This window comes from Mytilus californianus, unplaced genomic scaffold, assembly GCF_021869535.1.
Source record: "Mytilus californianus isolate M0D057914Y unplaced genomic scaffold, xbMytCali1.0.p SCAF_15, whole genome shotgun sequence".
Classification (NCBI taxonomy): domain Eukaryota; kingdom Metazoa; phylum Mollusca; class Bivalvia; order Mytilida; family Mytilidae; genus Mytilus; species Mytilus californianus.
The window spans coordinates 6,541,372-6,558,848 of record NW_026262637.1 but is presented as its reverse complement, the minus strand read 5'-3'; the positions used below and the strand labels follow the sequence as shown (position 1 = coordinate 6,558,848).

Below are 17,477 nucleotides of genomic sequence, written 5' to 3'. Positions count from 1 at the left end.
AAAAGACAATGAATAACTGAGATCGAACCGCACGTTGATAATAAAATAAAATAATCAACCGGTCGAGGAAAGTATAAATGGGTTAAGAGTTAGAGAAAATTTCTTTCACTATTCGATCGCAATACTTGACCATCATTGCTTTTTCTTTTACGATGATTTGTCTTTTGAAGACCGTGTATTTTGTTGTTGAAAGTAGTTGTGGGTGTAATTTGTAATGATCAAATACACAAATCATTCAACGTCGAAAGCTTTTAATTGTGAATAGAAAATACATTGCCTGAGAGGTCTGAAACTGTAGTCTTACAAAAAAAGTATAGTTTGCTGTTATATCTTGAAATATTAAATCGGCTAATGAAATGAACCAACACAGATATTCGATATTGATAAAAGCAATTATTTACATTTATAATCAGCATTTAACTGACACCACCTTCTCCGTAATTCGAATAATCTGAGTTAATAAAATTTGGTACATTTTTAATCTAGCTTACATAGATAGTTTATAATTTGGGGCCGTGAAAGTCTGGATAAATACTTGAACTTGCTACATTTACTTATTTCTTTTATCATAGCATTGGTTATTTTAGTCAGTGTTTGAAAAAAATGTATTGCAGAAAATTGATTTCAAATGTTTTGCTTATGTTTATTTTTGTTATACAGCAAAACATTGTTTTAAGCAAGCCATGTAAGGGTGCAAACTGTAATTCTGTAAAGTTGCCACTCTTGGATAATCAGAAAGCTTACCTTTTTGCAGAAATGGATGTTTCATCAATGAACGAACAGCTACAGGAATTTATTCAGAAAGAGATAAATTCAACATATAATGACAGAATAGAAGATACAAAGGATCAAATTGCTATTCATTCGTTGGAAGAATTTAAGAAAATACAGAATGAGTACAAAACTGAGTTGTATAATATGAACACATCAGTTGAGGAGAAATTGGAAACTATGTCAAAATCTTTTAAACAAGAAATTAAGGCTTTTATTCTAGAGGAAATAAAGCAAAAGGTTGGAGAAACAGAAAAAGGTAAGTTTATGAAAAAGAGTGAATGTATATTACTTATAGAAACAGCAAATTGTATGTTAACGAGTGGAGCTAGACGGATGCGTTAAAGAAGGTAACGATAAGAGGGAGAGTGAGAGAGTGTGTGTAATATTTCAGAAATAGAACTAGGTATATTAACGAGAAAAGAGAGGAAACAACAACAGGTAGGTTAACGAGATGACCGAGAATAAAAAAAGAAAAACCAACCAAAAGAGATGATGTAACACTGCCGAAATATAAACGAGAGGAGAAAATTAAGGGCATACGATACAGTTTTTATCCCACGGTGATTTTTTTTACGAAAGTTTGCGTACAAGCTGTTTTTCACCTAGTCAATTCAAATATGTAATAAAAATATACCTTCATGTGCTACTTTTAGAGATAAATGGGGTCGAAATTTAAGACAATTACTGGAAAAATCGTATTCTTGGACATTTCTATCATTTGGAAATGCATACTTTTTTTGTTTTAAAGGATAAGCGCAAACGGATTTTTGTAAAAACATTTGAAATATCTTTTCTTCATAAGAGTGCTTTGAATTTGTGAATCAATTCCAAACTTTGGAAATAATTATTTTTTTTTCAAATTTTCATGATTTTAGTTAAAAAAACGGTATTTTTTGCTGTATATTTATCAAATTAAAAAAAAATCATCGGTGATTTGTTCATAAAAATTGGCACACATAACCTTTCTACATAATCAAGGCTAATGTCATTTTTAAAAAGAGGGGTCAATGTACTCGTTTTCAAGTTAAATCAGTCTGAATGATAAAAAATAGTCGAAAAATGCATCTTCTCCCGAAATGTCACATTTTGACGTCGCGAAAATTACAATTTTACGTTAGCGACGTCATTACCTCCCCTGTAACTTTATCGTATGCCCTTAAAATCAATATGACATGTAAACAATGAGCCAGAGGAACATTATTTTATATTCATTTTTACTTAATTTCGCTGATTTTGTTTACTTTTTAGACGTTTTTTTCTATTTATCTATTGTGAACTGTGTGTTTTTTAACGATTTTACGAAATTTTACACTAAGGGAAACAAGCAGAAACCAGAGGAGAAAAAAAAGAACACCCAATTAATTGAAGGATTTCAATAATAAATGCACAAACAATCAAGGAGTGTTCGTCTGCATTACAAGACTCTAATAAGTATCATTTATTACATCTATTCCCTATAAATATAAGGAGATGAGGTATGATTGCCAATGAGACAACTATCCACCAAAGTTCAATTGAAGTGGATGTAAGCAATTATAGACAACCGTACGGCCTTCAACAATGAGAAAAACCCATGCAGTATGGTAGGCTATAAAAGACATCGACAAAAAAAAATATGTCCTTTGGATTTATATGAGAGCCCGATTGGACGCTATAAATCTTCAAAAATTTTGATTTAAACTCCTTATTAGCTCACCTGGCCCAAAGGGCCAACTGAACTTTTCTCATCACTTGGAGTCCGTCGTCCGTCGTCTGTCATCCGTCGTCCGTCGTTAACGTTTATAAAAATATTCTCCTCTTAAACTACTGGGCCAAAGTTTACCAAACTTGACCACAATCATCATTGGGGTATCTAGTTTAAAAAATGCGTCCGACGACCCGGCCCGCAAACCAAGATGGCCGCCATGGCTAAAAATAGAACTTAGGGATAAAATGTAGATTTTGGCTAATATCTCTAAAATCAAAGCATTTACAGCAAATCTGACAGGATAAAATTGTTCACCAGGTCAAGATCTATCTGCCCTGAAATTTTCAGACAAACCAGACAACCCGTTGTTTTGGTTGCTTCAACTGAATTGGTAATTTTAAGAAAATTTTGCAGTTTTTGGTTATTATCTTCAATATTATTATAGATAGAGATAAACTGTAAACAACAATAATGTACAGCAAAGTAAGATCTAAAAATAAGTCAACATGACCGAAATGGTCAATTGACTCCTTAATGGCCAAATAGAATCAAACTTGACCACAATCATTATTGAGGTATCTAGTTTAAAAAATGTGTCCGATGATCCCGCCCGCCGACCAAGATGGCCGACACGGCTAAAAATAGAACATAGGGGCAAAATGCAGTTTTTGGCTTATATCTCTGAAACTAAAGCAATAAGAGCAAATCTGACAATTGGTAAAAATCTTCATCAGGTTAAGTTCTATCTGCCCTGATATTTTCAGACAAATCAGACAACCCGTTGTTGGGTTGCTGCCCCTAAATTGGTAATTTTAAGGAAATTTTGCAGTTTTTTGTAATTATCTTGAATATTATTATAGATAGAGATAAACTGTTAACAGCAATAATGTTCAGCAAAGTAAGATCTACAAATAAGTTTACATGACAAAAATTATCAATTGACCCCTTAAGGAGTTATTGCCCTGTATAGTAAATTTTTAAAAAATTTTCATAAATTTTTGTAATCTTTCCTCTGAAACTACTGGGCCAAATAGAATCAAACTTGGCCACAATCATCATTAGGGTATTTAAAAATGTGTCCTATGATCCCGCCTGCCAACAAAGATGGCCGACGTGTCTAAAAATAGGGGTAAAATGCAAGTTTTGTCTATTATTGATAACCGTTACAAATAGAGGAAATCTGAAAAGGGTAAAATTGTTCAGAATGTTGAGCTCTACCAATTCTCCCTATACGTCAAAATTGTCAGACGATTTCCTGTAAGAGTTATTGCCCTTATATGACAAATTTAACCACTTTTTTCGATTTTTGCTTATTATCTTGAAAACTATAATAGATAGAGAGAAACTTTAAATTGCAAACATGATCAAAAGGACAAGGTCTACAAATAAATCTATAGTTGAAATCGTCAGTTGACTCCTTATTAGAGTTATTGCCCATTGATGACGATTTGTACAATTTTGATTGCGTTTTTGGCTTATATCTTAAAACTTATAATAGATAGAAAGAAACTTAAATATACAAAAATGATCAGCAAGACAAGATCTACAACTAAGACAAATGGAGGAAATTGTCCGACGACTCCTTGTTAGAATTATTGCCCTTTAATGACGATTTTTACCATTTTTTTGCGTTTTGCCTTATATGATAAAAATTATAATAGATAGATAAAAACTTAAATAATCAAAAATGATAAGCAAGACAAGACCTACTAACAAGTCAAATTTTGCTGATATAATTAGTAGACTGTTACTCTTTATAAGAGTTATTGCCCTAAAATAATGATTTTTTTTAACCCTCTTTTGTGTTTGGAGCAAGAGCTAAATAAGATAGAGAGAAACTAAACAAACTTCAATGATCAACAATATAAGATAAAAAAAAAAACAGATATTTTTGTCATTAATTCTATTCTCGTCTACAATGTTGGAGAGTGTCCTTTGTTGAATATGTATATAAACCAAGATGAGCGACACATGCTCTTTAGAGACTCTGGTTTCATATGTGGTACTAAAGTTGTTTAATTGATATCCAATCTTTAATATACTGTATTTCGAACAAATAGAATCGGACACTTGTTACTTATTATTTGAGGACACAAAGTTATGAAAAAAAGAAACAAGTATGTCTCCTTTTTATATTTTCTTCATAACAATGATAGTTCAATACGGAAACCCCATATATTTGTTGCAATTCAAAAAACATTTATTGTATAAAAATGATCAGTAATATAAATTTTGCAGTATAGTTTTCTCTTATTAAATAAAAAGCAATGTTATGAATAATTTGTCTGAATTATAATTATGTGTTTGTTTTATAGTTTCAATGACTGCTTGTACAGCAATTAAAGATCATGGTTTCAAATCAAGTGGATACGTAGTCAAGTTTGCTGATGTATCAACGTCGTCCTCTATAAATAATCTCCCAACATTTATAAATAATGGAAAGTTTGAAGTAGAAGTTGAAGGAATGTATTTAATTTCGGCTTGGATTTTTTCACGTGATATAAGTACTTTTTAAATTCGCAAAAACGGAAAGACGATTGCGAGTGGATACATGTCAGGACCTGTAGAAAATACTAATGCAGTTGCAACGGCTGTTGTTGCAATAGAGTTAAAAGGGCAGGATAAAATATGGGTGCAGACGGAATCGAGATTTTTTATACACAGTACTTGGCGAACTTCTTGCTTTACGTTAATAAAAGTGAAGTGAATTGGTACCGACTTTGAGTACCAAACAACACTTAACAGAATAATACATCAATTGTTAGTTGATAAGTACGATAGAATATTTGTCTGTATTCGTCAAGCATTGACAAAATGCTAATATAAAGAATCAATGAACTATCCTTTTCTTTTTTTTTGTTATTTAAGCATGTACTTAATGTAAATATTCAAAATTCAAATTTTACTTGCTAAGTAAGTTAAGTACACTTTCGTTTTACGGTTTGATTCGGTCAGAAAAAAGTCAAATTAGTCGGTATTATTATATTCTTTTGGTCATGATGATTGTGTTCCTTCGACTTAATGGTTTTCATCGACCCTCCATATGTTCGCCCCTTTTCAGGAATCTAGTCAGTGGTTGTCATTTGTAATATCTTTCTCTGTCTTTTTTCAGTAGTCTAATTTTGTGTTGGTGGCAGAATTTTAATAATCTGGAGTACAATTATTTAAACTCTTTTTTTAATCAGAACTATTTAGAGCTTGACAAGTTGTATGGAAACCTAATTGATGTTGAGCACCTATTTTTAACTCTAGAGGTCTTTTGGGATTTAATATTGCCGAAAACTATGTGTGTGGTCGAACATATTTATAACATCATGGTCAATCATGACAATTTTCCCATAATGTAAAACATTATAAATAAACATGATTTTGAAAAGTTTATACTGCCATTTCTTGTCTTGTATAAAAATTCTGCCTTTCAAAGGTACATCTCTAGTTTCAGAGTAAAATAACTGGAGTATTTAACACCCACTAAAAAATTCATAACACTTTAAAAATCTGAAACAAAGGATAATTTTGATTTTATAAATTCACGCCTTTGACTGAGTGATCGCAAGCAACCCTTTCTTTTTATTAAAAACCGATAACAACAGGTGACATTATGTTGTAAATAGAAAAACAACAACAACAAAATTTAAAACTGTTACATTTCTTATAACCCATAAGATTATTTTGTAAGATAATCAATACAACTTATTCAATTGTCATCAAACAAATTAAGTTGAAGGTTTTTTAATACATGTATATAAACACTGATAAAGTTATAACGTTCAGTAATAATGATTATTCTTTGAGTGAGGATAACCTGAGTAATTATCTTGAAGTGAGCTAAGTTTGTGTTTCCCTTTATCAGTTACTGGTGTTATTGGTTTATTGTTCCTCCATACTCCGGGCGGTTCACCACCTTTACCATGGTAACTACCTTTTTCCTTTGTCAGAGGTTTACGGTCATCAGCTTTACTCTTTCTTTTACTGCAATAAAATGGTAATTAATTGATTACATTCCTACGGAGCCTCTTTACGGACATATACACAAAAAAATCAAATGTTCCTTCCGTAATACTGATAAAGGAAAATGTATTATATTATTCGATTAAAAAAAATTTGTGCGCTCAATATTATTGTATTGTGTGCACAAATTATTATGTTGTGCGCTAAATAAACATATATTGTGGGAACAAATTATTATTTTTTTCGCTCAATATAGATATACTGTGCGGTCAATTCAATATCTTGTGCGCTTAATAGAAATATGTGTATATTTTGCACACGAATTAATATATTGTGCGCACAATTTAATATATTTTCCTTTATCAGTACTACTGAAGGAAAAACTCACTCAATATGTGAATATCCAGTAGTATATTTTACAAATTTTTACATAAATTTCATTTGCGCAGAAAACTATTTTTACAGTAATGTTTTCCTATTTAGTGCTTTAATTTATCAGATTTTTACCCAAGTGTGTTCATTTTATAATATTTTGTAGTTAACATATATTTTTATTATTTTTAGATTTATTTATTTTTTTACGTGACTTGTCCCATTCTAAGTTAAAAGTGTACATGATTATCAACAAGTTTAAATAGTATATTTTTGTATGCATTTTGGTTTTAAGGATCAGTGTCTCATAAGCTGTTTTTTTTGGCTGGATATTAATTGTTATTTTTGTGTATATAAATATTATGTGAATGTCTTGTTTCAATCAATATGTGACACTATAATAAACAAATTTCATTCTTTTTCTTTATTCTGTGAACAAGACTGTAATTTAAACCATTCTATCAATCATAAGGGAGACGATTAAGAATTCACTGCTAATTTCATCACTTATATATAATACATTTGTATAAATAAATGCTGACTAGTGGGTAAATAGCAGAATCACACTCTATAGAATTTACAAATGTTTGTACGTGTAAAAACATATCATTGTATTTTACGTTTTCCTTTAAACATCCTCTAGTTTTAACCATTCAATTCAATCATGTCCAATCAAATAAAATTAATGAGGTAATTTCTATCACTTAGTCGATCGTATTATGATTCTACTTAAAGCAAATTACAACTCCCTCAGGTAAAAATGATCATAGATTTATTTTAATCATTAGCATACCTGTTGAAGCCTGTCCCCTAGGGTACTCGGGAAAAAGAACTTATTTCAAATTTACTGAAATTCGTATACTACATATAATGCAATTTAATTGATTCCAAAGTTATCACCTTCATATTATTTCGATTGCATACATCTAGTAACGTGGCTGTGTGTAAAAAAAACCAACTGTATCATTGAAACACACGATGAAGGAACTAATAAAGAAGAAATTCCATTACTTTGTTTAAGTGATAGTTTTACCATTACAAAAAGTGACACAAATGGTTATAAAACATTGGCAAGATACAGGGAATCAGTATGTACGTACCATATACAAGCATATACCCTTGGTAGGATACAGGGAATCAGGATGATTGCAGCAACAACACAAACCAGATATACCCACCATTTTAACAGCTCTGTAAAGAAATACAAACCTTAATCTTAACTATATGGAAGTTTATATGTGGCGTTGTTTTGCAAAGAAGACCACATGTCACTTGCCCTTTACATATACTATATAAGATTGATTGGTTGATTAATTGGTGTTTAACGCCACTTTCAGCACGTGGCGGCCAGTTTTTTTCGGTGGGGGAAGCCGGAGTGCACGAAAAGAGCTACCGACCTTCGGTAGAAAAATTGACAATCCTACTTAATTTACATTGGAGTACAACGCACCTGCCACGTGCGGGTACTATATAAGATAAACAGAAAGGTTTGTTAAAGCAAATTACAAGACCGTCATAGATTACTCCAAAATCTTACTAGAATCAAATATTCTCCATTTGATGTTCTTAATCTTTTTTGGCTGTTTATCGTCAATAGAACCTTTAGAATGTTTCCGAATTTTGAATTCGTGAAAACAAAATGATAGAAATTTAATTAACAAACCAAAAGCAACAGTACACGCATACATTGTACCACACGCATATATTGTACCACACCCATACAATGCACCACATGCATGCATTGTACCACACACATACATTGTACCATACGCATACACTGTACCACACCCATACATTATACCATACGCATACACTGTACCACACCCATACATTGTACCACACGCATACATTTACCGCCAAAGACTTTACAATTGGGATTGAGGCTTCTACGCTAAGCACGCACCATCGAAGATTAAGAGCAAAGACTGGTCGGCTCTGAGTCAAAATAATGTGTCCGTGTATGCTGATATGTGCATTGTACCAGTTCAACACCAATACATTGTACCACACCTATAAATTCTACCAGACCCATACATTGTACCACACCTATACATTGTACCAGACCCATACATTGTACCACACCTATGCATTGTACCACATCCATACATTGTACCACACCTATTCATTGTACCACACTCTTACATTGTAACACACCAATACATTGTACCTCACCCATACATTGTACCACACCTATACAGTACCACACCTATGCATTGTACCACACCTATACATTGTACCACACCCATACATTGTACCACACCCATACATTGTACCACACCTATACATTGTACCAAACCCATACATTGTACCACACCTATACAGTGTACCTCACCTATAAATTGTACCACACCTATACAGTACCACACCAATGCATTTTACCAGACCTATACATTGTACCTCACCCATACATTGTACCAAAAATGCGACTGCAAATTGTTTTAAAGTCAAATAAAACTGGACACTAAAACAACAGTCCATTACATATATAACGAAGTGATTACAATACCTGCTGGAATACACGATGGTAGACCAGGGATCCAACTGGTACCGGAACATGTCAGGTTACCGCTCCCATCTAAAGTATAACCAGGTACACATAGAAACTCGTAGATCTCTCCTGATGTGTATGAGACTTGGGAAACTGTTAATGTGTAGGCATGTTCAGGTGGCGATGGTTCACTACATTGGCCTTAAATAATACAGATAACATGATCAAAGTCAGAACATACCGGTAGTACTGAAACATGTGGACAGAAGAATAAATTAATGTACGAGTTATCTGAACCAACAGATTTCTTCAAATAGAGATGAAACACCAAATATACAGACTTGAGTGGAAAGTTGAAGATGGTGAAAAAGATTTAGGGACATTTTTTTTTGTATTTGTTCCACTGAAAGGGTCAAACTATTTAAAATTTCAAATCCTACTGGAATGATACTATTAATTAGTCTATATCATAAAAACCAAAACACTTTTAAATATTTTACTTATGTCCTATCCTTAAAAATCAAAATAGTGTTCAGCGGTCAAAGCATATTTATACAAAATTGCTAATATCACACGTTTTTTGTAAAATTTTGTATTGAAAGATGTCTCTTTCCAGAAAAAATTAGTTTTTTTTTCTCCAAAAGACAAACTTTAATTTGTTTTATGCAAAGTGTTGGCCTTGGTTAAGAATGTCCTTCTTATACATTTCATTTTTGGTAATTACCCCAGTCAAAATCGTCGTTTTGAGTTATCTTTGGGAAATAAATGATCATGTCATCTGCTTAAAACCACCTTTAAAATTATTAGATACTCAAATATGAATCATACAATGAGATGTGAGGTAAACGTCAATGAGACAGTAATTCAACGTCAAAATTTAACACAAAGACATCTAGTGGGCATGATACAATCTTTAACAATAAACGTTCTATACAATATAGAGGTACACATATGGAGCTGTGATACTGTGAATTTAGTTAACATTGAAAGACTTTTTGAATTAGTCCTGGCGTAAAATGAATTCAGGGGAAATTGACTATACCTCTATAAATGAAATACCCTATAAACTAGTATCTTTTTTCTGGTGAGTAGAACATACAGTTACTTACCAGAGGTAGCTATGATAATGGCATTAAGAACAGCACAAAGCAATACTATTTTCAAATAAACTAACATTTTGTCTTCTATTCCTGAAGATAGAAAATTATTTCGTTAAAAATATGATATACATGTACCTTGATATTTCAAATGTTGAATTCATAATGTCGTAATAATTCAACTTATGTTTGTACATTAATATAAAACTGATGTATTGTACCATAGATATATGTGGAGTGGTCATTTTAATTACTGGTCAACTGTTTTCGTTAAATTAAAGGTGTAAAGCCCAGTAGATCTATGACAAAAACTCTTACAAACTTAGAATATAATTGTAAAGTGCTCAAGGCTCAAATTTCTCTTAATTGGTTGTATTCAAGAATTTGTTTCAATGTCAGTGCAAAGTTTATAATTAATGCATGACTTCCTCTTTATGCTTTTCATATATGGGTAAGTCGTAGTGATGTTAGGACTTCAGTCTATAATTAAGGAAGATTTAATAACTTGTGTTTTAGGACATTAGATGACACAACAGTACGATGAAATGATAGGAATTGTATAAATTTGTTATAGTGTGTATGAATGTATATCATGTAATATTTCAGTGAGGAATTATCTTTTTTTTTATATGGCATTCAAAAGTTAATTCAACTGCCTATTACAATTTTATTGGAATATTGGAAATTTATACTTTTTTTAACAACCGCGGATCCAGTAATCTAAGTTTTGGTAAGGTATTATCTTAATATACAGGATATATAAAATTCTAAAACTGTTTTTCATTTTAAAATTGCTTTGATTATATATATTTTTTTTAGAAATATTGAATATTCAAATAATAACATGAATGGTACAAATTTACTGCACCAGTAAAGTTCTTCTTATTTTGATTTTTTTTGTGTTTTTGTTTCAAAATTCAACTTTTTAGTCAGTTTCAAGCTGATAGACAGTCATTTATAGAAATTCTTTGTTTTGAACTGTAAGTAAGCCTAAACAATAGAGTATTCCCTTGCTCAGAACATGATTTACATGTACGTTCTTTCTTCACAATTAAGAAACATATAATCCTACTATTTCATTGGTCGAAAGCACGTTGCTATATATTTGATAAGAAGATACAATGCTCTATACAGATAATGTTTTCAACACTTTGAGCTATTTGCTTTTTATTTTATAAACATACTAAATTACGTGTGTAAATTCGCATTCATTCTTGTTTAATTTTTATGTGAAGCGAGTTAAAATATTTGTTTCGATTTACAAAATGGAAAGCTAAAAACAAAACTTTATTCGATTGCAGTTTCGAGAGCAAAAAAACTCGATGCCGATCTTCAATCATATATTAATTTAATTTAAAAGATCACAAAAGTTTTTTCTCCCGTTAATTTGATGTACGTGCATGATTTTTATATGTAATTTTTTCATCATTGCGTGTCTGAATAATGTTGAAAATCGATCTGTCGATTTGTTTTTGAACAAGGGTTAAACGTAAAACTCTTCTATAGAGTCCAAGGATTCCGAGAAGCAAAAGCTATGGTTAGCTTTTGACATGCCTACGTTTTATAATGATGCTAATGGATCGATATTTGACGTCCAATGGCAAATATCAGAAATATTAATATGATATGAATATTAACCCCGCTTTGTTTATACTAGACCGACAATACGGATTTGTAACGTGCTAGTTCATAAGGTAAAAGTCCACTGGAAGACATTTCACCTATCCGCGGAAACATTATAATTATGACTCTGGACCGACCAGTCTTTTCTCTAACTCAAAAATACTGCATCCTTGCACAAAGCAGCAAATACCAATTGTCAAGTCTTTTGACTGACGTATTATTATGAGTATTCTCTTTACAATAAAACGTAAAAACTTACCATATTTCTGTTTAATGGCGATGATATATTTAAAAAGTTATTTCTTTAGACATTATTTGTGTTTATATGACTTAAGATTAATCCCCTATAAGCTGGTCTTTACATATTTTAAATCGTCACAGTTTAAAACCTTAAGTAAATTCATATAAAAATTAGTAGCCACTTGTTGTTCAATATCAATTGTCTAACATAAACATTTGTAAACATACTGCATACGTATCGGACGTAAAGTGTATTATTCTGAAGAAAATATAATCTAGCAAAGCCTTTCGAAAGACGTTTCAAAAGCAGCCAGTAAACCGAAACTTAATAAAAGGTGTGTTTTATATCTAGAATACTGTAACAACAGTAACTGTTGTCTCATTTAGTAACTTTTACAAGCTAATGAATCTTTCTGAGTGCAATAAAAATATTTGTTAAATCTTATAGTGATACATATACATTCACGCAATATTGTTATACAGGCTAGCTTTATCTGGTGTGCAGCACGACTATGTGGAGGTTGATGTAAACTATTTCCGCCATTATAATGATCTTACATTTACACGTACAAGTAGATCACATTGCGCTGCTAACATATATCTTCTCAAGATTTATTCCGTTTCACAAACAAATTGCAGCTTGTAAATTCCACAAGTAAGATTTATTAACTATTTTCCGCTTAAAAGTTAGATGATATATTGATGTTGTACCACTGCATCGTTACTGTTCTAACGAAAGTGCTGTCTGCACTGACGCATGTGTGGTCTGTACTGACGAACGTGTACTGACGAGAGTGTTTTCTGTACTGACGAAAGTAGTGTCTGTACTGACAAAAGTGTTGTTTGCACTAACGAAAGTGTTGTCTGCACTGACGAAAGTGTTGTCCGTACTGACTAAAGTGTTGTATGTACTAACGAAAGTGTTGTCTGTACTGACGAAAGTTTTGTCTGTACTGACAAAAGTGTTGTCTGCACTGACAAAAGTGTTGTCTACACTGACGAAAGTGTTTTCCGTTCTGACTAAAGTGTTGTATGTACTAACGAAAGTGTTGTCTGTATTGACGAAAGCGTTGTCTGCACTGACGATAGTGTTGTCTGTCCTGGCGATAGTGTTGTCTGTCCTGGCGATAGTGTTGTCTATCCTGGCGATAGTGTTGTCTGTCCTGGCGATAGTGTTGTCTATCCTGGCGATAGTGTTGTCTATCCTGGCGATAGTATTGTCTGTCCTAGCGATAGTGTTGTCTGTAATAGCTGGTTTACAGCAGTTGCATTTGCTTCTTCCGCAGGAACTGTAATTTCAACTGTCGAGGCCTTCGGGCTTTTTTTTAACTTAAGATGTAAGTAGTATATTTCTGAGATTTTTGGGCCTGCAGTAAGCCATAACAATTTAAAATATCTCCTTTGAGGATTGGTTATTTTCAATTAGATGTCAGTGCTTGCGAACAATAGTTAAACAAAGTTGTCAGATTACGGTGAAAGGAAAGAGGCATGACATGTTTCTATCATTCGAATGTCTGTGTATTTATTCGGGTCTGATTGATTGATTGTTAAGTTTTTACGCCACAGCAGCATGAATAGGCTGCAGATATATTTTTCAAGGAACTAAATACAGTTAAAGACAATATAGCAGATACAATAGACACTTCTCAAGTTCATTGCGATTTCGTTAATAACATCAATGAAAGCCTTAATATGCCAATAACCGAAGATGAAATTTTAAAATGCGTTAAAAAAATGAAAAACAACAAAGCCTGTTCAGATGATAAAATTATCAAAGAATTCATCAAATCTTCCGATGGTCAGTATATGGAGCTTAATTATGTCAAATTGTTTAATCTTAATATCTTTGAATCGGGGAAAATTCCTGAATCATGGGTAATTGGGACCATTAAACCCTTTTACAAAAATAAAGGTGATAAATACAACCCTAAAAATTATCGTCCGATTACAATTGTTAGCTGTTTTGGAAAATTATTTACCTCAATCTTAAATACAAGACTAAATAAATTTTTGGAAGAAACATTGTTGATTAAGGAAAATCAATGTGGTTTTCGTGAAGGTTTTTCGACAACTGATTGTATGTTTGTTTTGCATTTATTTTTTGAAATTCTAAGAAATAAGAAGAAGCTCTTTTGTGCATTTTTTGATTTTTAGAAGGCGTTCGACACTGTTCGAAGGGATGCTCTGTGATTCAAAATGCTTTTAGGTCATATAAATGTACAACATTATCTTTAATATGTATCAAAATATTAAATCATGTTTATTATATAATGGACAAAAGATTTTTTTCCATGCGAAACTGACAATCGACAGAGAGAAAGTCTTTTCCCCTTTTTATTTTCTCTGTTTTTAAATGACTTAGAAGATTGTATATGCAAAGAAAATGTGATTGGTCTAGAAACAATAAAAAAAGACATTGAAACAAAGTTAGATATTTATCTGAATCTATTTGTTATACTTTACGCTGATACTTGCAGAAACTGCGACTGATCTCCAAGCCTCCCTAGATAAGTTTAATATTTATTGTAACATATGGGGACTCAGAGTAAATGTTGAAAAAAACAAAGATAGTAGTTTTTACAAAGGGAAGATTACAAAAGAATTTGCTATTTAAATACAATAACTCAAATATTGATATTGTTAAAGACTTTAGTTATTTGGGTGTATATTTCTCTAGAACTGGGAGTTTTAAAACGGGTAAAATTCATTTGGCAGAAAATGCTATTAACGCAATGTACGATATGATACGAAATGGAAGAAAAAATAATCTTTCTATTAGCTGTCAACTTGATCTTTTTGACAAACTTGTTAAAGGGGCATTAGCTACGAGCTCTGAAAAAAAAAAAATATGATTTATTTTTGTTCAATCATTAATGAAAGTGAAATAGTGATATAATAATCCGCTTTTAGCAGCCAGTTTGGTTTAATTTGGCCAAAATAAGCTAAGAAACATAGCTGATGAATTATTCACTTGCAAGTAAATAATTCGACCTCATTGAATTCGTTTTCATGTGACCTTCAATTTAACCCCTTAGCTGATATGGGTTACGCATGTATTCAGCTTTTAAAAGGAAAAGAATGTCAACATTGAAAGTGAAACAAGGATGAACCATTTGGTTGACTGATTCCATCCACAAAAAAAATCATTCTTATACAGGTAAAACGATGATAAACATACTTTTTAACCTATAATAAGAAATCAAACAGACCTAGAAAATCCAATTGCACGTGGACGCTATGTATTTATATTTATATTAATGTTTATATCGGGTTATATGACCATCGGCAGTCTTCGGAGGTCATCTAGATGGTTAATCAGATGACGTCTAGACAAAAATACACACGAAATGCTGATACATATTATCGAGTCTACGTATTGTCAATTGTGTATTTTAGACTTTTTGTAATTTGGATATACGTTTTAGTAAGTTATAAATCAAATATGAGAGTTTGAGTCAAATCTGTGAACATGAATTTGACAGCTAATGCCCCTTTAAACCAATTCTTTTATATGACTGTGAAATATGGGGATATGAAAACAATGAAATCCTAAAAAAAGTTCATTTAAAATTTTGTATACTCCTTCTCCATTTAAAATCCACTACACCTAACTATGTTATATATGGGGAGCTCGGTCGATACCCTCTTAATATTGATATCAAAATCAGAATGATAGCATATTGGATAAGAATACTAAAAGGCAAACAAGAAAAACTATGCTACATTTTGTATAATCTATTGCTGAAATTAGATCGTGATACCACTTAAAGGTCTGCCTGGCTCAATCATATTTACAACATGTTTAATGAATGTGGTCTATCGTACATATGGACATATCAAAGCTTTTGCAATTATGATTCGTTAAAGCATCCAATTAAAACAAGTCTCCAAGATCAATTTATTCAAACTTCGAGTTCAAATATTGAAATCAGTCCCAAAACGGGTAACTATTGCATTTATAAAGAAAGTTTCGCTTTCGAGAACTATTTCAATAAGCTAGATGATAAAGACGTTTTCACTCTTTGTAAATTTAGAACCGTAAATCACAAGCTTCCAATTGAATCTGGTAGATGGAAAAACATACCTAGAGAAAATAGAACATGTAACTTGTGTAATAGAAATGAAATTGGAGATGAATTTCACTATATTTTGGAATGTACATATTTTTCAGAAGAAAGGAAAGAATGTATAGAAAGAAAATACCTTACCAACATTAACACCATAAAGTTTAAAGCAGTAATGAATTTTTCAAAACAATTAAAACTCAAAAAGTTGTGCAAGTTCATTAGAATCATAAATTAAAAAAATGAATTCTCTCTGATAAAAAGTAAACCTTAAAACCTATGCATTCTTTTCTTCCCTAAGAAAACTTTATCTGCTGCTACAGTGTATCTCATCACATGTATCATATGTCTTATAATATTAGTATGTATGTCTCTGTGTTTCTGTATACCATTGTATCAAAAAAGTTTTTTTTCCAGAATAAGATATATATGTATATAGCGGATGATCTCAAAATGAATGATTGAGGAATGGAAATCATATTATTTGTTTAATAACTAATTAGTCGATACCACAAAATTCTGCTATATAATTGCAAAATTCAAAACTCACATTTACTTCGACAAGGATTTCTGTGTGTTAAACAGACAAAATTACACGTAAATTGATAGATTATGGTAGAAATTATATTTTATATAAAGATACCATGATATTAATTTGCATGTCTATAACTTACAATTTTCTATTAGATCTTGTTTATAAAACTAAAGCATGTCATAAATGTGACAATTTTTTTGTTTTTAATTTTCATAGTGAGATTTTATCTATCTCTATATTTTAAAAAAAATATTTGGCACATTATCCTTACAGATTTTTCACCAAACATATATACCTCTGAAATTTTATAACTATACATTCAAACACAAAGTTAACATTATTTTCATGCAAGTTTTCCAAGAAACAAACCTGAAACTAGCTTGAAATTTTCCGTAAAAGAACGATGGAAACGTTAAGAGTGAATGTCAGCAAAAAGGAAAATTTTTAATTATTGTTTTTTTATCCATAATTTGAGAAGAAAGCCTACGTGAACACTGTAGATAAAACGCCTATCTCCAATTTTTGGTTATAAATAAAGATGGTGAGTTTTTGCTAGGACTTTTGAGTAAACAAGGGTTATACTATATTTTGTACTTTTTTTATGTTGACATATTGTAACCTAAGTTTTATGATTATCCTTAGACGA

At 31.5% G+C, this 17,477-nt stretch overlaps 1 protein-coding gene across 1 annotated transcript; it reads right to left on the bottom strand.

The window, feature by feature from the left end:
• Positions 1-5,998: 5,998 nt before the first annotated feature.
• On the bottom strand, positions 5,999-10,457 carry LOC127725890 (uncharacterized). The gene is made up of 4 exons (XM_052233213.1): positions 10,382-10,457; positions 9,291-9,473; positions 7,885-7,975; positions 5,999-6,433 (listed from the first exon to the last, which is right to left on the bottom strand). The coding sequence occupies exons 1-4, from the start codon at positions 10,446-10,448 to the stop codon at positions 6,232-6,234; spliced, it is 543 nt and encodes a 180-aa protein (XP_052089173.1). The 5' UTR covers positions 10,449-10,457; the 3' UTR covers positions 5,999-6,231.
• Positions 10,458-17,477: the final 7,020 nt, after the last annotated feature.